Source organism: Leptonotus elevatus, chromosome 19 (genome assembly GCF_054856555.1).
Source record: "Leptonotus elevatus isolate MCC_2025b chromosome 19, RoL_Lele_1.0, whole genome shotgun sequence".
Lineage (NCBI taxonomy): Eukaryota > Metazoa > Chordata > Actinopteri > Syngnathiformes > Syngnathidae > Leptonotus > Leptonotus elevatus.
Window position 1 is genome coordinate 1,084,456 of NC_141257.1, and position 17,805 is coordinate 1,102,260.

At 42.6% G+C, this 17,805-nt stretch overlaps 3 protein-coding genes and 1 long non-coding RNA gene across 5 annotated transcripts in view; 1 reads left to right on the forward strand and 3 right to left on the reverse strand.

The window, feature by feature from the left end:
* ctnnal1 (catenin (cadherin-associated protein), alpha-like 1) overlaps positions 1–1,101 on the reverse strand; it is a 34,513-nt gene extending 33,412 nt beyond the window's left edge. Inside the window, exon 1 of one of the 2 annotated variants that reach the window (XM_086063325.1) lies at positions 946–1,101. The gene's annotated coding sequence lies outside the window, so the exon portion shown is untranslated. The remainder of the gene's footprint in view (positions 1–945) is intronic. The other variant, XM_086063328.1, reaches the window with a different exon arrangement.
* Positions 85–15,158, forward strand: elp2 (elongator acetyltransferase complex subunit 2). Its single transcript, XM_086063332.1, has 22 exons — positions 85–231; positions 335–413; positions 801–871; positions 956–1,097; positions 1,416–1,493; positions 1,566–1,630; positions 1,705–1,774; positions 3,005–3,175; positions 3,255–3,338; positions 3,572–3,672; positions 5,852–5,980; positions 7,086–7,433; positions 7,511–7,580; positions 7,657–7,752; positions 8,139–8,196; positions 8,789–8,861; positions 8,970–9,153; positions 11,286–11,407; positions 11,490–11,632; positions 12,191–12,304; positions 12,414–12,606; positions 14,392–15,158. The coding sequence occupies exons 1-21, from the start codon at positions 100–102 to the stop codon at positions 12,562–12,564; spliced, it is 2,481 nt and encodes an 826-aa protein (XP_085919458.1). The 5' UTR covers positions 85–99; the 3' UTR covers positions 12,565–12,606; positions 14,392–15,158.
* On the reverse strand, positions 7,016–10,967 carry LOC147157377 (uncharacterized). Its single transcript, XR_015091417.1, has 3 exons — positions 10,573–10,967; positions 10,434–10,495; positions 7,016–9,156 (listed from the first exon to the last, which is right to left on the reverse strand). It is a non-coding gene; the product is annotated as an uncharacterized LOC147157377 (long non-coding RNA).
* The window catches only part of gabbr2 (gamma-aminobutyric acid (GABA) B receptor, 2), an 87,900-nt gene continuing 84,124 nt past the window's right edge, over positions 14,030–17,805 (reverse strand). Inside the window, exon 19 of the mRNA XM_086063321.1 lies at positions 14,030–16,247. Within this exon, the coding sequence (XP_085919447.1) occupies positions 16,082–16,247 (166 nt within the window). The 3' untranslated portion in view covers positions 14,030–16,081. The remainder of the gene's footprint in view (positions 16,248–17,805) is intronic.

Below are 17,805 nucleotides of genomic sequence, written 5' to 3' on the forward strand. Positions count from 1 at the left end.
TTTAAATGAATACAAAAGCGGAACGTTTTTCTGCAGCTCGTGTTGCGCAACGGCCGTCTTCAACTGTGACGCCATTTCCTTTCGTCTTCCGTCAGCAAGATGGCGGCGCTCAGGCTCGAAACATGCCATGTCGCCTGTTCGGCCAACCGGACGCCCAACGTGGTGTCTTGGGGCCGCGGGGGGACGCTCGCCTTCGGGACATGTAACTCCGTAGCCCTGTACGAACCCCAGGTAGGCCGTAAAGTCATTGTGGTCACATTTAGCGCTCAATTCTCACAACTGACTGACCATCTTCGAGATATTAAAGCACCTTTTGGGCTTTTTTTTATGACAGGAAAGAAGAGTTTTGTCAATGCTGAATGGCCACACGGCAAGAGTAAACGCAGTCCAATGGGTCCATAAAGATGACGGTGGTAAGTTTGTTCAAATAAATACAGATATCAGTTAAACTTTGACTGTTAGTGTGATACCGCTGTCGTCCGTCTAGGGGGCAGTGTCACATTGTTATTGTTGCCAACCTTGACAGTAAATGATCAAGCCATTGAAAGATGCATTCTTACACAATTGAAAACTGAAACAGGTTTGAGACATGCTATCGTCAACAGCTTTAAATAATTCTATAATAATAATAACAGATTTGTATAAATTTGATATAAAAAGTCTACACACAACTGCCTGTTTTTGTGAATTACAGGATTGTATATCACATGAATGTGGAAAATGCCCATTCTCCCCCCTCCCCTGTGTGCTTGTCTGTTTTAATCTGAGCAAATTCTTCTGTTACATTTTTCAAACCACAGCTCCTGAAACCCACTTGGTCTCAGGAGGCTCAGATAGCCGGCTCCTGGTCTGGGCCGCTCACAATGGCAAGGTAAACCTCACCAAGGAACAGGATTGTGGTGTTGTTGTTACCCCCTCCCCCCCTCCTCATTTTTGAAGACTCACGTCCATGCAGTTTGTCCAGTCGATTGAGTGTAAAGGCCACACGGGTGCCGTTTGCGCTGTGGACGCCCTCTACGCTGGCACGAGTATCCTGGTGGCCTCTGCAGCGGCGGACTCCAGCGTCAGGCTTTGGCTCTGTGGTGATGCCAAAGAGGGTATGAGCCTAAGAAAGGGACCACATTAAGATCGCATTGGAAAAAAGTACTTGCCGCCTTATTGATTTCTAATAATAATAATACACAGCGATGTCATGGTAAAAAAAATAGCACTTTCAAATAGTCTCAATTGTGTTAATTTTAACGTTTGAACAAAATTAACCCAACATAAGGCCCTTTTACTTGACTCAAAGTTCAATGCTGAAGTGGTCCAAAATGACATTCAACTGATAAATATGCTTCCAGGAGGCAGCAAATACTTTTCCCCGTTACGCCATGTGTACAATAACAAATGTTATTTTTGTTTGTTTTCTCCAGCCGAATGCCTCCACTCGCTAACGTTTGGTGGCGGGTTCATGATGGACGTCTCCCTGTCCCTGCTGCCAGGCACCAAAGGTACGCTGTACAACTTGTGCTCATTATTTTCCCTACTTGTCATCTGTATGCTGCATCTGTCTCCTCTCGCAGTTCCCATTTTGGCCTGCGGGGGCGACGACTCTCGAGTCCACCTGTATGTGCAGTCCCCGGAGAAGGTGAGCTCACCTCTTGCTTTATTTGCAATCTAAAGAAGGAAGTCAAGTTTGAAGTCTGAAATTTACACCAGCAGAAGCTGCAGAGAGTCATGATGCTGCAGGGACACGAGGACTGGGTGCGAGGTGTCGCCTGGACGTCCGTAGGTGAGGTTTGAAGTGTGTGTCTGAGTCGCTGCCTAAACGGGCTGCAGTAGAAATGGAAATTAAACAAATTACATAATTAAACAAATTACATAATTACTTACTAATGGCCTGGGCTCACTTAAATCAGTCAACAGCTGTTAGCTGTCTAAATGGCAGTGGACGTAAACATAGTAAAGTACCGTATGCTGTATCTGCCAATTTTGCTTTGGGACCTTACCTGTAAGCCAATTGGGTTTTTTGTTACAACCAGCAGAGGGTGCAATTGAAGCTCAACCAACAGAGTTGCTGCCTGGACAGGTCGCAGTAGAAATCGAAAAGCAGCACAGTAACCATTTTTACGTTACTTCTTACTTCATTCCTAACCACAAGAAGACGCGAGAACATCTGGCTCAATAGATTTGCTGCAGTACAAACCCAAAATTGACAGTAACTTGTGGTTTGCCACCATTTTGAAGTTGACGCAACTATGTCCGGCCTCACAGATTTGCTACCTAAACGGGCTGCAGTAGATGACAAAATAGACAATAAACGGGTTGAATTTTGAAATGTACTTTGAGCTGTCACATTACTAAATATAGTTACAACCGGCAGACGGCGAGAGCAAGTCCTGCCTAAACGGGCGGAGTCAAACCTCCATTTTGGCTGCGGCCCAAAACAAACCCTCATTAACTTTAATCATGCCGTGTCACCCGTTGACAAACAATAAAGACCTCCTCCTCGTCTCGCCGCCTTTGTCGCAGGCGGCCAAGCGTCACTTTTCGCCCCCGTCGCCGTTCATCACCGCGCCGAACGAGGCCAGCGGTCGGCCGAGCGAACATCGCTCAGGCGCCGAGACGGCACAGCGTGTTCGTTCTGTTTACCGCCCGCCGGCGGGTATTTATTACCCCGCGCGCGTGTCACCGTTCTTCACATACTCATACCGGCAAGGTGGACGCCGACTTCTGCTGGTCTAATTCACGACATCAACATGCACACTGGCTAGGCTAACTGGTAGCCATTTACACTTCTAATGCAACATTTGTATTTAGTTGCTAATCGGTAGAATACTTAATGAAAAAAATTCTAAAAATATATATATAAAAAACTAAATCATATACAAAATGACTTAATAGTGACGTGTGAATATGTTACCGGATTGTTCATTAGCACGCGTCTCCAATCAAATACGAGTCCTACTTCCACCTCATCAACATGGCTGGTGGACTTTAACGTGCGGCCGCGTTTGCGCAGGTGGCGAGCTGCTGCTGGCCAGCTGCTCGCAGGACTGTCTCATCCGAGTGTGGCGGCTCCGCGCCAAGTCCGGGAGTGGCGCCCGCGCCGAGGGCGAGCAGGACGACGCAGTCATCAAAATGAAAGAGGACGTTTTTGGATTAGAAGAGCAAGAGGGGGACAGCGGCGGAGGCGAGCGATGCTTGATGCTAATCAAGTAGCTGCTAGTTGTCTTGCGCTCGTTTCTAGTTCGTGTGTTTTGCGTCTTCAGTTTTTGCAGTGGCTCTGGAAACGGTCCTGGCGGGACATGAGAACTGGGTGTACGGCGTACACTGGCAGCCTCCGACTTACCAGGGTAAGGAAATATGAAGGAACTATGTTGACGGGAGGGGAGGAGCTCCATTTCGTCAGGTCATTGTGAAAAAAAAATATATATATAATATAATTAAAAAAAAAAAAAAAGAAGTGCCTTGCCGCCATCTTGTAGCATCTATAAGAATTTGCTTGCGCATTTTCACCATTTGTGGTGGGCTCATCCCTAGTCCGCAAATAGAATGGGAAGTCAATGGTGTTTGTCGCCCCCTGCAGGGGGCAAGAAGCACGAGCCTCTCAGTTTGCTCTCCGCCTCCATGGACAAGACCATGATCCTCTGGACCCCGGACCAGGCCTCTGGAGTCTGGATGGAGCAGGTGAGTGTGTGCCGACAACCTGGAGACACACACCGCACACACATTCGTGGCTTACGAACTCTTGATCCTCCTCTCTGCCCTCAGTCAGTCACTTTCTCTCTTTTGCCTTCTGTCTTTTTCTTCCCTCTTTGTCTCCTTCTCCTCCTTCCGTGTGCGCTCACTCTCGCCCTTTATCCCCCCCCCCCTCCCCTCCCCTCCCCTCCCTTCCCCTCCCGCCACCTCATCTCCCGACATCTGCCGCTGTGCCGTTACAGGGCTAAATTTAACATAAGCCTGGACAACAGAAATCAAAAGAAGGAAAGCGCTCTCCGGCCATCTGTGCCCCGCAGCTTGATCTTTTTGAACATGATTTCAATTTGCACCCTCACACCAACTCCAAACACTCCGTTTTGCTGCAACGGACCGCTTTTTTGCTGCCCACAGTCTCCTCTTGGATAAAAGTCGTTAATTGAATATTTCAATCAGTTCCCATTTTTTAAGGGTTCAACTAGGGCTGGGTTTAAAAATAAATAAATTGAATTATCGATAGAAGTGATTTTCCTTTTCAAGCCCAACATTGATTCATAAAACCATGAATCGATTTTTAAAATCTAATTTCCCCCCATAAATTCTTAAGGAAACAGAATTTTAAAAGCTGACTTTTTGTATTTTACCGTTTGCTTGAAATTTACTGTTCACATGAATTCAAATGTATTTTCTTACATTTATGAAAGACCTGACTTATTGCACGTTAAGACAATTCAGAACATTACGTTTATATTTACAGTTATTCAATTAGAATGCTGAAAATATTTTCATCTCATCCTTGATGATGTCAATGTTTATGTAACACTTAATTGATTATAACACGTGTTACTTTCATATATAAACTAAATCATTTGACCAGTTACTGCCTCTGCAAAATTTATTTTGGAACTTAATACTTGTGGAGTTTTTAATCATGTCCTTGACATTTAAGAAGATTTGATGTTCCATAATTAATCAATTTTGGATTGAACTCAAGTGAATCAAATTGGAAAAAATCGAATTTAACTCTTGTGAATCGGATCTATTGAAAAAATTAGAATCAATACTCAGCTCTAGTAAAAACGCCAAAGCGTCATGGGTTTAGCATGCCCGTGCTAAATGCTAAACTGTTTAGCATGCCCGTGCTAAATGCTAAACTGTTTAGCATTGTCACATGTCACATTTGTGCATCTTCAATGTAAAAAAAGTAAAAAAAAAAGTTAGTGATTATTTTTGGAACAGATTGTGCCGTCCTGTGCTAAATGGTTTAGCATTGAAACGTCATCGAGGAAGGTGATTGGATGATGATGATGATGGCTACACAACTCTCAACCAATCACCTTCGCAGATGGTTACATTCAAAATTTCAAATAAAGTACTTGTCGTTAGTCCCGATGTCATCATATTTTGCTCTACCATTGTGACCTCACGTAAAGATGATTGGATGGCGCCCGCCAGCCTCTTGACCAATCACGTTTGTGCAACTTCAATTTCTAAAGAACCTGGAGAGCGATTAGCACCCGAAGCGACGCACAAAGGCGGTCGGCGCGCAAGAAAATCATTACGTGGGTGTTTGAAGTTCAGTCAGGTGTGAACCATCTTTTCGCCGCCTTTTATACGTCGGCCTGAAACGCACACGCGCACACTCCTCAAACGAGAGGCAAACGCTTTGAACCGACTGGTGCTTGGTCTACACAAGAAGCTTAACCGCGCGCACGCACGCGCACGCACTCCAGCGCGCATCAAAGGCGCGCTGGCGAATTGAACTTGGAATTAGCATTTTGTCTCCTTTACGAGCGAGAGCTCATAAAAGGCCTGGGCTCTTCTTGGGTGTTTACCCCCCACCCACCTCGCTTGAAGGCGTGCTAATGTGTTGGAGGTTGTTAGCGAGGCGAGCTAACGGCGCGCCATGCTAATTAACACGTCGGACGGACAGCGCAACGCGTGGAGGCCTTGTTGTCTGCGTGTTCAGTTTAAAGTTAAGATAAGTTAGTGTCATGTCACGATGCTGAACTAGTTAAGTTAGTTATGAAACCGATAAATGTGACAATAACATCTAAGTTATACACTTCCGGCTTTCTGGTTCTCATGACAGTTCCTCCATATCTGGTTTTTGAATTTTGAGTTTTCTTTCTCTCTTTCTTTGATGACTGAGTCTCGTTTTCCCCACCAGGTCCGCGTCGGGGAGGTGGGCGGCAACACGCTGGGCTTCTACGGCTGCCAGATGAGTCCGGACGCTTCCATGATCCTGGCTCACGCCTTCCACGGCGCCCTCCACCTGTGGAGCAAGGACGCCATCTCGGTACGTTCTGTACGACACGTGCTCCTCCTGCATTGTGCGCGGCGCTTCTTTGTGTGCCGTCACGTCGCCACGGCAACACCTCATTGCGCTTCGATAAGGGTCACAAATACTCTTTTTTTTTTTTAATGCATTTTTAACCATAGATACTATTTTTAATACTTATTTTTAAATGCTTTTTAACCACATTTGAATATTTTTATTAAAAAAAAAACTTCTTGTTTTAATATTTCTTACCATAGATACTGTTTTTAATACTTAACACTATTATAATTTTTATTAAATTTTTTATTTAAATTGTTTTTACACCATTTTTTAAAACTTCTTATCACAGATACCATCTTTAACATTTTTTTTTTTACCATAGATACTATTTTTAATACTTATTTTTAAATGCTTTTTAACCACATTTGAATGTTTTTATTAAAAAAAAAAACTTCTTGTTTTAATATTTCTTACCATAGATACTGTTTTTAATACTTAACACTATTATAATTTTTATTAAATTTTTTATTTAAATTGTTTTTACACCATTTTTTAAAACTTCTTATCACAGATACCATCTTTAACATTTTTTTTTTTAACCATAGATACTATTTTTAATACTTATTTTTAAATGCTTTTTAACCACATTTGAATGTTTTTATTAAAAAAAATACTTCTTGTTTTAATATTTCTTACCATAGATACTGTTTTTAATACTTAACACTATTATAATTTTTATTAAATTTTTTATTTAAATTGTTTTTACACCATTTTTTAAAACTTCTTACCACAGATACCATCTTTAACATTTTTTTTTTTTAACCATAGATACTATTTTTAATACTTATTTTTAAATGCTTTTTAACCACATTTAAATGTTTTATTAAAAAAAAAATTTCTTGTTTTAATATTTCTTACCATAGATAATGTTTAATACTTTACACTATTATCATTTTTATTTAATTTTTTATTTAAATTTTACACCATTTTTTTTTTTTAAACTTCTTACCACAGATACCATCTTTAACATTATTATTTTTGTTTTACCGCAGATACTGTTTTTAATACGTAGTTTTTACATGAACACATACTGTTAAAAGTCCAATGTCCATAATCCGACCAGGGTGAGTGGAGGCCCGACGTGGTGCTGACCGGCCACTTTGACGCGGTCCAGGACCTGAGCTGGGACCCCGAGGGCGAGTTCGTCGTCAGCGTGAGCTCGGACCAGACCGCCCGCCTCTTCACGCCGTGGAGGCGCAAGCCGGGGGGCGGGCCGCGTCCCACCTGGCACGAGATCTCGCGACCGCAGATCCACGGCTACGGCATGCAGTGCCTGGCCACGCTGGGCCGCTTCATGTTGGTGTCGGGCGCCGACGAGAAGGTCCTGCGCGTCTTCCGGGCGCCGCGCAACTTTGTGGAGAACTTGGCCAACATCTCGGGCACGTCCAGGGAGGAACTGCTGGCGTCCGGCGTGAGGATCCCGCCGCGCTCGCTGGAAAATGCAGCGCGTTGTACTCGGCCAGACTTTTTGTACCTTCTCCTTGGCAGGACTGCGCCCGGCTGCCTGAAGGCGCCAGCACGCCAGCGTTGGGATTGTCCAACAAGGCCGTCTTTCAAGGCAAGACGGCGTTGGCCGCAGTGTCCTTCCCTTTCGTGCGCCGGCCACTCAAAACAACCTTTGCTTTCATTGACAGGTGATCCTGTACCGTCAAGCAAAGACGGACAGGAGAAGTTCAGCAGCGTCTCCGACCAATACCAAGAGTTCTACTTCCAGCCCGTCAACATGAGCGGTACGCTTACTCGCCGATACATCATCATTATTTTGGTAACCTTCATTTTATCGCTACTACAGACTAGTTGATTTGTCAACTTGACTTTTTTACTCAACAGTGATATTTAATATCAACTAATCTCTATTAAGAGGTTTCAAGCACCATTATTGTCTGAGAAGACATGACAGTACTTTAAAAAAAAGAAAAGAAAAGACTAGTCTACAATGGCATATTAGGGCCACGTATAAATATTTTATTATTATATAATTTGCCACTTTTTCATCCAAAAAAAACCAACAACCTAAAATAAAAATATTCGCGGCCCTAATACGCCGTCGTACTCGTGGACTCGAGTCAACTGATGCACTTTTGTTGAGTGCGTGTGTGTGCGTGCCCGTTTGTAGAACCTCCACCGGAGGATGATCTGCTGCAGAACACACTTTGGCCCGAGGTCCAAAAACTGTGAGTACGCGCCGACTTTTTTCCAGGAACTTCCGAAGCCATCAACTGTCACTTAGCCCTAAACCTACAAGTCATGTGACCGGCTGTCAGCCTCGCAGCCAACTTTATTGGTTAATACAGCTGACAAACAAACCCGTGTGTGTGTGAGAATTGCGTATGCGTTTTGCTCGTAGCACATTTAGCCACCGATTGGATCCAAAAACACAAACAAACTTAACATTCTCTCGGGAGCCATAAAAAAAAAAGAATGATGACTTTTCCTCTTTTTAAAGGTTTCCAATGCGGCGAGATGGAATTGTTTATTTTTGCTGTGGGCCCCGAGGCTTAATTGCATGTGAAAACGATGCTCTTGCCTCCTTTTCATCATCCCACTTGCTGCCATCACGCACGCACGCACGCACGCACACACACACGCCGTCCACCCAATGTACTGCCTCCCTCCCATTGCTAATTCCATTTACAAGTCATTCTGCCGTAAACATGACGTATGGGGGCAGTTTGTTGCCTGGCTGTGACTTCCGTGCATCATTTGGCGCTCAATGTCAATGGGCGGCGTGACAAATTGTCCCTTTTTGTGCGCGCGGCCCGCCAGGTACGGCCACGGCTTCGAGATGTTCTGCCTGGCGGCCGACAGCGGCGGGACGGTGGTGGCGTCGGCGTGCAAGGTATTTATTTCTCTTGAGTAAATTGCGTTACAAGCGAGGCATTTAAGTCTCAAATGGCGTCACCGACGTCCCATGTATTTGGTATTTTTGTTGTGTGGGGGCCGTTAGGCATCCAAGGCGGAGCACGCGTCAGTGCTGCTATGGAGCACGGCCACGTGGCGCCAGTTGCAGGCGCTGCCGTGCCACTCCCTCACCGTCACGCAGATGGCTTTCTCGCCCGACGGCGCCATGCTGCTGCTCGTCTCCAGAGACCGCACCTGGTCTCTGTGGCGCCGACACCAGGCCGGTCCAGGTACTGCAGTAATATTACAATTACTACTGCACTTCTTGTGCCACCACTACTACTTTTACTGTTACTGCTCGGGATGTTCAATACTACTTTAGACCAATACCATTGGAAGTATTAACTCTTTGAGTACTTTTAATTCTATTTAACAAAAAAATTCTGAATAGACACAGATGACAATTTACTGATATGTCAAAATGCTGCAATTGAGCACCAATAACTGCTGATGAAGACTTACTCAATTATGGATTTTTTATTTAACCTTAAGTATCTGTGGCTGGTATTGGCACCTTCCAAGTGTATCCGATATCTTAAAATTGGTATCAGCCCGAAACCTGGTTTCCGTATTCGCCCATCCTTAGTTACTAGTTCATCACTTACTAGATATAATATAATCTAATAATTATAAAAACTATCAAATACTATATCATCCTTCCGGTCCTACTTATACCTCCACTGGTACTATTAGCACAAAGGTTAATAAAGGAAATATAATGTACTACTATCTATATTTAAATACAGTATAGGCTCAAATCTGCAGACTAAGAGAGAGAGAAAGTTTAAAGCATGAGACTTGTATAATGCAGAATGTCAAATGTATGACAAAAGATATTTACAGTACTTACACTGTATATATACAAATAACAAATTCTAAGATCCAATGGAATGGAATATCGCGTGTAGCCGCCCGAAGGCCGGGTTTGCAGCAGTCCATGCGAAAATGCGATAATGTCACTGCCAAGGATGTCCCAAATAAAATCAGTGTATTTTGTGGAATGTCATGAGCGAAGTGAGGCAAAAAAAATTTGGGTCCTTCACCGTCAATGTCCTTCTAGCATTAAGAACTTGGCCTGTGTGTAACTAGGCAGAAATAGGATTCAAATTAAATCCCTTTCATTTAAAATCTTAGTAGTTAATGTACATTCAATGCAAAAATAATGTTGAGTATACTGTACTGCCCAAAAACATTTTGTATGCGCTGCACCTTGTCATAATGCAAAAATACTAGTACAATGTTTACATTCATCAAGTGTTAATTGGCAGGTAAATGTCAGCTGGTAATTTTAAAAAGGTTAAATTCAAATCACATCTATACACAATAACAATAAATCACAGCCATTTGGAGGGGAAACGCCAGGTTAACAACAAGTATGTATTAAAAGTGCAAATAAAACCACCTGTGGACAAATCTTGTTCGCAGCAATTTTGTCCCGAGTCCCATTCGCTTTACATGGAATTAGCGGCTAGCTGTTAGCATGCTAATACAAACAATTGAACGGACTCACCAATTGCCTCTTTTCTCTGTTGCGTGGGTAACACAAATGACACGCGACTGTGGTAGAGGCGCCTGCGAGTTGACAGCAAATCGGACAGGTCAGAAATTCAAGCAAAAACGCACTTTTGAAGCAGCTAAAAATCGTTTACCTGCAACATTTCTCGATGGGACATCGACCACACGAACACCAGCCGGTGCTCAGCACGCGCCGTCATTTGAAGGAACGGGACGCCAGACGTGGCATAAGATGACGTCAGACGCTACGTAAACTGACGTCGGACGTTAAATGAAGCTGACAAAATCACGTGATTATTTCATGCTATCCTTAGCATAACAATAACAAACGAGAAAGAGACGAAGACATCAATATCATTTTTTATATAAAATATGAATTTGAATTAATCGAAGTATACAATATAATAAAATATCTTAAAATTATAATAAAGTATCTTAAAATTATAATAATACAATGTACAAAAATCACCCTGGTTACACTATTATTATTACAACTAGCAGTTCCAGTACTATACTACTACTGCTACTATTTTTTATTGCAATTACTTAGACTACTACCAATCATTCTTCCCGCACAATTTCTACTACTTGTCATTCTTCGACTCTTACTACTGCTGCTACTACAGTTTCTTCCATTTACTACAGTACTAAATTTTCTTTTGAGTAGCAATACTATTATTCCTACTATCTTTACTTTGTATCACAGTTGCTAATTATAGCGCTAGCACTACCGATACTAGCACCACGCTAGCGCTGTTACTGCATTCCTACTAGTCCTACTACTTTGATGAGGCAATCGTGCTTGACCCTCCTCCATGTTTGTCGTTGTTGTTGTGTGCATGCGTAGAGCCCGATTACGGTTTGTACGCACGCACCACGAAGGACACGTCGGTGCACAGCCGCATCATCTGGTCATGTGACTGGAGTCCCGACGGCTCCTATTTTGTCACGTCCAGTCGGGACAAGAAGGTGACTTGCTGCCACGCCCACAGCGCCGAGCACAGCGCGGCCGGCCGCAGTACTCCACGACGTGCTTTTGCGTGTCTTGCAGGTGATTGTGTGGGGACCTCGTACCGGAGACCAGCGTGGAGATTCCGTCGCTCTTCGTCAGGTGAAGCCGAGCTCCTCCATCTTGGATGTGGCCGATTCCGCTACGGCCGTCGCTTTCTGCCCTCGGCTCTGCTCCGACAACAGGTACACACGCTCGTTGCCACGACGACTCAAGTTTTGTCAACCTCATAGCAATATATCACATTTAAATGTTTTTCAATGACAAGAACAAACAAAATGTTTGGCAAGGGACAATACATGAGGAACTAATTTTCGGCTACTAGCATTACTTATTGTCGTTAGTGCTGCTACAAAATAATTCATACTGGTACGGCTTCTGATAAAACTACAATTAGAAGTTACTGTTAAACAATATCATATGTGATCAGAGCTGTTGATAGTTTGGCCAACTTGGTTTCAGCAGGATCACAACATGGTGCCCATATGTCATGTGACCAGCAGTTGAGCAATCACATGTCTTATCAGCACAAACGATCAGCAGCTCTGTATGTTGTTATACTGCCCCCTGGTGGCCAAGGCGTGCACACCAACACAATATCCATTGAAGTGAAGCAAAAATGTGTCAAAAAAACGTTTTTCTTTCCTTCCATTCCATTGAATGATATCATGAATGCGTATTTGAGAAATCCTACTCAAAACCGTTCCTGTTTTTAAACATCTTTTCACCTTCATCCTCCTCAGCTACCTGCTCGCCGTGGGACTGGAGAGCGGTCGGATCATCGTGTACGGGTGGAGACCCGATGAAGATCCAGCCGGAGGCCAAGACTGGATCAGATACGGAGAAACAGAGCCTTGGTATCCTTCCGCCAGACGTTGGCCTCCCTCATAAATCCTTTTGTGTCCTGCCGTCGTACTCGCGCGCACTCGCCGGCGTTGTTTGCCTTCACCGCGCGTCGTCCAACAGGCAAAGTCACACTCTGGCGGTCAAAAGGCTGCGCTGGAGGCCCCGGGTGGGTCGGGCGGGGGTCTCGGAGGAGAGCGCCTGGCTGCAGCTGGCCAGCGCCGGCGCCGACCATGCGGTCAAGATCTTCGATATCAACGCGGAGGCTCTTTAGCGCCACCTGTTGCCACCCTCGTGCACACCACTTTAAGAAATGGTTTGTTTTTTTATTTATTCAAACCAATAAACTTTTTTTTTTTAAATATGCTCTCTGATGGTGTTTGTTTTGTTAATGAGCCACCATGTTTTTGCCAGCTGTGAAGAGGTAGGATCTTGCGTGTGCGTGTTGAACAGTTCGTCACGGTAACGTCATGGCCACCTCGCGCGAACGGCAAAATGAAGGCAAGCCTTTAAGTGAGCTGCGACGTTGCCGGGGAGATTTTGGTCCGGCGTGATGTCGTTGGAGGAAGCGGCATATTCGTGTCGGGACGCCCTTGAAGGCTCCTGCGGGAAAGACGCCTGCAAACGCGCAATGAAATTTTGGAACCAACAAAAATCACTTTCAGTCTCACTTTATTCAACGATGATGTGAAACGTAAAAGGCTGTCCAGAACATTCAGACAAGAAAAGAAGAATGGCGCTTCTCAAATCCCGCTCACAATGAAACCACGCCCACAATGGAAAGTACCCGCCCACCCGCCCCACAAAAACAAAAAGTAACGTTCAGGTGTTCCAAAATGTGATACTTATTTTATACAACGGTTCCATATCTATACCTCGTCTGTACATAACATCGTTACAGATACTGTAAATAAAGATTTCAAAAATAGAAAAAAAAATCAAATTAAAAACGACGACTTCCAAAGTATCCTGGTGGCATATAATTTTGTGAAACAAATGCAAAAATGGTACTTAAAGATCTTTTACGTATACTTTTTTTTTTTTTTTAATATATATATCTATGTATTATATATATATATTTATATATAAATATCTATATACTGCAGTTCACTCTGTCTGGTAACAGAAAACAAGTTATTGCCCCTCTTGAACGCAAGTTTTGGTTACTGTTGTTTTATGAATAGTCATAATAATCATAACCACTTTATTGTTATGAAGTAAAGCACAATCAGTGACAAAACAAACCTTTGCAGCGCAATAAGTCGCACTTTTGCAGACGCGTTTTGATTTTTGTCAAAGTGTAAGGCCGCGCTGAGAAGAAAAAAATTTTGAATAAAGTTGTTTCTTCTTATCTGAGAGTCGAAAATATTCATGAGAACGTTTTATTGTTTACAGGGTTGGGGGAGTAAAGGTTAAATTCAGGTTTTTTTTTTGAAAGAATTTCTAAAATTGTATCTACAAGAAAAAGTCTGAATATTCCATGAGGGAAGTTTCTTAAATTTGTATTTAAATTAAGAATATTTTTAGATTACTCATAAAACTGCCAGAATGTTTTATTTTTCAAAAATAAAAAAAATCATTCTTTTGTTTGAAATTCACTTGCTGAAAAATATTTTTCTTTAATGTCGTAATATTCAGACTTTTTCTTGAGAAAATAAAATTCTAGATTTTTGAAAAGAAATGTTTAAATAAATTGAGAAAAGTTACAATTTTATCAGGGGAAGCGAAGGAAATGTCTGAAATATATCATTTTGAATCCACCTCTTTCTGCAAAAAAAAAAAAGAACATTTATTCTATAAGAATACATAAAAAAAAAATTCAAACCCAACAACTTTATTGCCATTACGACTATCGTAATATTTTTTCTCCTTTTCAGTGCGGCTCTGGTAAAACTCTTTTGTCATTTTCAAACAGAAAGGCTACCAAAAAAAAGCAATTGATGGCCCAAATTTTAAGAACCCCCCAAAAAAAAAGCAAATTCATTTTTTGTCAATCAAATCCAAAAAAATGCTCAGGATGGTTTACTTCTGGTCTGCTCACCTGTTCATACGACTACAAAAAGAGCTTTCTCCACCCCCCCCCCCTTTTTTTTTCTTAAAGTTACTGGGAACGTCACGAGGACGAGCAGCGGATAACATCGGTGTGAAGTCTACATTTAGAGTTCATGCCGTCTTGAGGAAAAACACCCCTTCGGAAAAAAAAAAATAAAGAAAGAAAGAAAGAAAAAGATCCCATCCATGGACACCTGCTCAAGGTATCCGCAAATTGTACACAATCACGTAGAATGTCACAGAATAGAAAATGTCCACTTGGATTTTGTTCAACGTCTCTCTGGATTCTTATGGTTTGGACCCGGCGTGCCAGGAGCGGCGCTCGCTTCCAGAAAGTGGGCGGAGCCATGCCGACGTTTTGAAAAGTCCACTTCCCGCTCCTTTTTTCGTTCCCGAGTCAGAACTCGAGTCCAGTTTCTGCTCGCTTAAGTAAGAAGTGCACTCCTGCCGTCCCAAAATGTGCGTGCGCGTGTGTGTGTGTGTTTGCGGCGCCATGACAACGGTGAGTGCAGAAGACGACAGGCACAGCGCTCGGACGGTCGCCTTTTACAACGGAAAAAAAAAGAAGACAAAAACCAAGACACCGATGGTGAAAAACAACAAATTAGCTCCAAATAACCAAAAAAGGAGATGTCGCCATAGCAACGCAGGCCAGAGGAGTGTGCTTTGACGCCTTCCTGGCGACGCCTTGGCGGGAATCGGGGATCAATTTGGTTGCGGATGACAACGCTGCAATGGAATTAAGTCCTGGGAGAATTGATTTGCATTTTTTATTATTTTGCATGTGAAATAACGACTGAATTCCTGTAAATGTAAAAAAATGACAAATTTCTCATCATTTTTTTAATCTAAATATTGCAAGTATAAAGTTGTCATAGGTCAATTTATTGGTTGTCAAATTTATATCCATAATGATTATAAATTTGTCGGAACTCATCCTCTAAAGTGAAAATATCGGGAATGAAGTCGTACAATTTTGTCATATTGCGACAATTTAGACATTATTGTCGTAATATTTATCCTCGTAATGATGAGGAATTTGTCATATTTCGATAACAATGTAGAAGAATGCATCAATTTGTTATTGTTACAATTGACCAGATGCGCGTAATAATTAGAGGTTACTGCTGTCATAAGAAAAATATCAATTTGTCATATGACAATGTTTAAATTGTCAAAAAGACAAATTTGTAATAATCATGAATTTCTGTCATATTTTGATATAATAACGAATATAAATGTGTCTAAATTGTCGCAATATGACAAATGTACACTCTTACTATTGAAACGCTTTTGCCCAATTGTGCATTTTCATCGTGCAAAATTAAGAACTTCTCATCATTTCTGGTCTGTTTTGGGAAAAAACAACAACTTTTTTCCAGTTTGAGAAGCGTAAAAAGAAAGGCTAACAGTTAGCATTTTTAGCATCTGGACGCCAAAACGAGCCGTCGACATCCGCGGCGTGCCCAAACGACGATATTTACAAAGTCACAATTTATAGTGGGCGGGGCAAAAGAGGGCCCACCCCGAAGGCTACGCCGCGGGCGCCGTCGTGGGTGATTAGCGATCTCGCTAACGGGCCCGTCGGCCGAGTTGGGCGGGGGAGGCGCAAAAGTGCGTCGCTCTCCTCGGCGAGATGCGAAGCAGTCGGTCTGCGGTAGAAAAGACACCAACACACCAAAAGACAGTTGTGTGTGTGCGCGCGCGCGCGTGTGTGTACTGGAAGGGCGGCGGCGGCGTTACAGGCCCGACACCATGACCCGGTAGGAGGGCGGCATGTGTCTGTGTCGCGGGCTGGATCCGGGGCTGTCGGTGGGGCTGGTGCAGCTGGCGTCCACGCCGCCGATGGACGGCAGGTAGGCGTGGTGCAGGATGGGCAGCTGCAGCGACAGACGCCGCTGGATGCTAAACGCGCAAAAAAACACACACAAAAAACACACAACGTTCAAAGTTGGATTGCAAAAAAACTTGCTGCGGATCATTTAGAGATGAAGAGGGAAAAAAGAATTTCTCTCAAAAGGGGACGTAAACAACTATGATGATGTGGTTGCATAAGTGTACACACCCCCATAACTGGGGGGGGGGGCTGTGTTTCAAGTGTCTCAGATGAACACTCAATGAACTTTAGCTGTTTTAGTTGGCTTTTTATGTCCACTGTAAATTATTTGAAAGTCAAAAGTACAACTTGACAAAATGGGCAACAAAACTTTTTTTTTTGTCAAACTACTTTTTTCACATCTCAATTTTTATTTTATTTTTACAAATTCACATTTCAATAAATCGATCCTCAAATTCTCATGTATTTTGATTTTATTGTTTAATATGATGCCTTTTTCACTCTTCAAATAATGAACGTATTCACATAATGACATGACCCACCCCCAAAACGTACACATTCGTTGAAATATTTAATAAAAAAACTAAAAGTCACAACATTCAGCTTTCCCTTCCTACAATATTTCCATCGCCTTGCAAAATTATTGATTTTTTCCACATATTACAATTTTATATACTGGACTTCATTTTGGTAAAATGACGACTTTTGTCTTGCAAATTTTGCATTTAGAAATAATGATAATATTTTACATTTTATTTACAAAATAAATGTATTTATTTCTTTATTTTATTTACAATTTTACTGACATAACAGTGCAATGTTTTCACCCCAACATATTTTCATGTTTTTAGAAATGAATTCTCATCAAATGAAGATTTTTTCCCCCACTTTTTTTTTTTATACAGTAATTGTATTTAGATTTTTCCACTTAATACAATTTTTGACAATACACTCATTTGTGCTTGAATAAAAATATTTTTCTCACATGAGTCCTTTTCTTGTAACAGCAGCCTACCTGTTTGTCATAGTAGTTATGAGTTCTTGTCTTGCAAAAAAAAATAAAAAATTCTCGACAAATGTTTTTTTTTTTCACATTACAATTTCATAAGTATGCACTTACTACGACTATTTTTAAGCATTTTTTATTCATGTAACTTTTCCTTACAATTTTTGAATAGTATTGTAGAAAGAGTTTCAAAATATCCCGTGACCCTTTTCCAGTCATTGCAGCTAATTCGGTGACATTTGTCAAAAACGTCGTCTTCCTCTTCCAAGATTTGAGCTCGCTTGCTTCTTTCCTTTCCTTCTTTCCAATCAAACATTCATCGGGCTCGCTCGGGAATAGCTGCCAGTGTTGCGCTCTATTTCCGGAGCCGCCTTACGTAAGCCTCTTCCCGACATTCTACCTGTCAAAGTCGGCCGTTTTTGGCGGCAAACGCGCGCGCGTGTGGGCGGCGCTTGCGTAAATCATGCATGACGACCATGCGACGTCCTCATGAATTATGAGGACCCAGAAGCCAACGCGGGGAGTCTGGCGCACGCACGCACGCGCGCGCGCGCGAGGCGGCGTGGGCGAGGAACGTTGGTGCGATGAGCTCTCGCAGGGTTCTTGTTGCCACAGCAACC

Excerpts from the sequence above, each read along its gene's own strand:
- elp2 (XM_086063332.1), top strand. The coding sequence starts at position 100 with ATGGCGGCGCTCAGGCTCGAAACATGCCATGTCGCCTGTTCGGCCAAC. Across the intron at positions 3,176-3,254 it reads AGAGGGGGACAGCGGCGGAG|TTTTTGCAGTGGCTCTGGAA; the intron begins GCGAGCGATGCT and ends TTGCGTCTTCAG. Across the intron at positions 7,434-7,510 it reads AGGAACTGCTGGCGTCCGGC|GACTGCGCCCGGCTGCCTGA; the intron begins GTGAGGATCCCG and ends TCTCCTTGGCAG.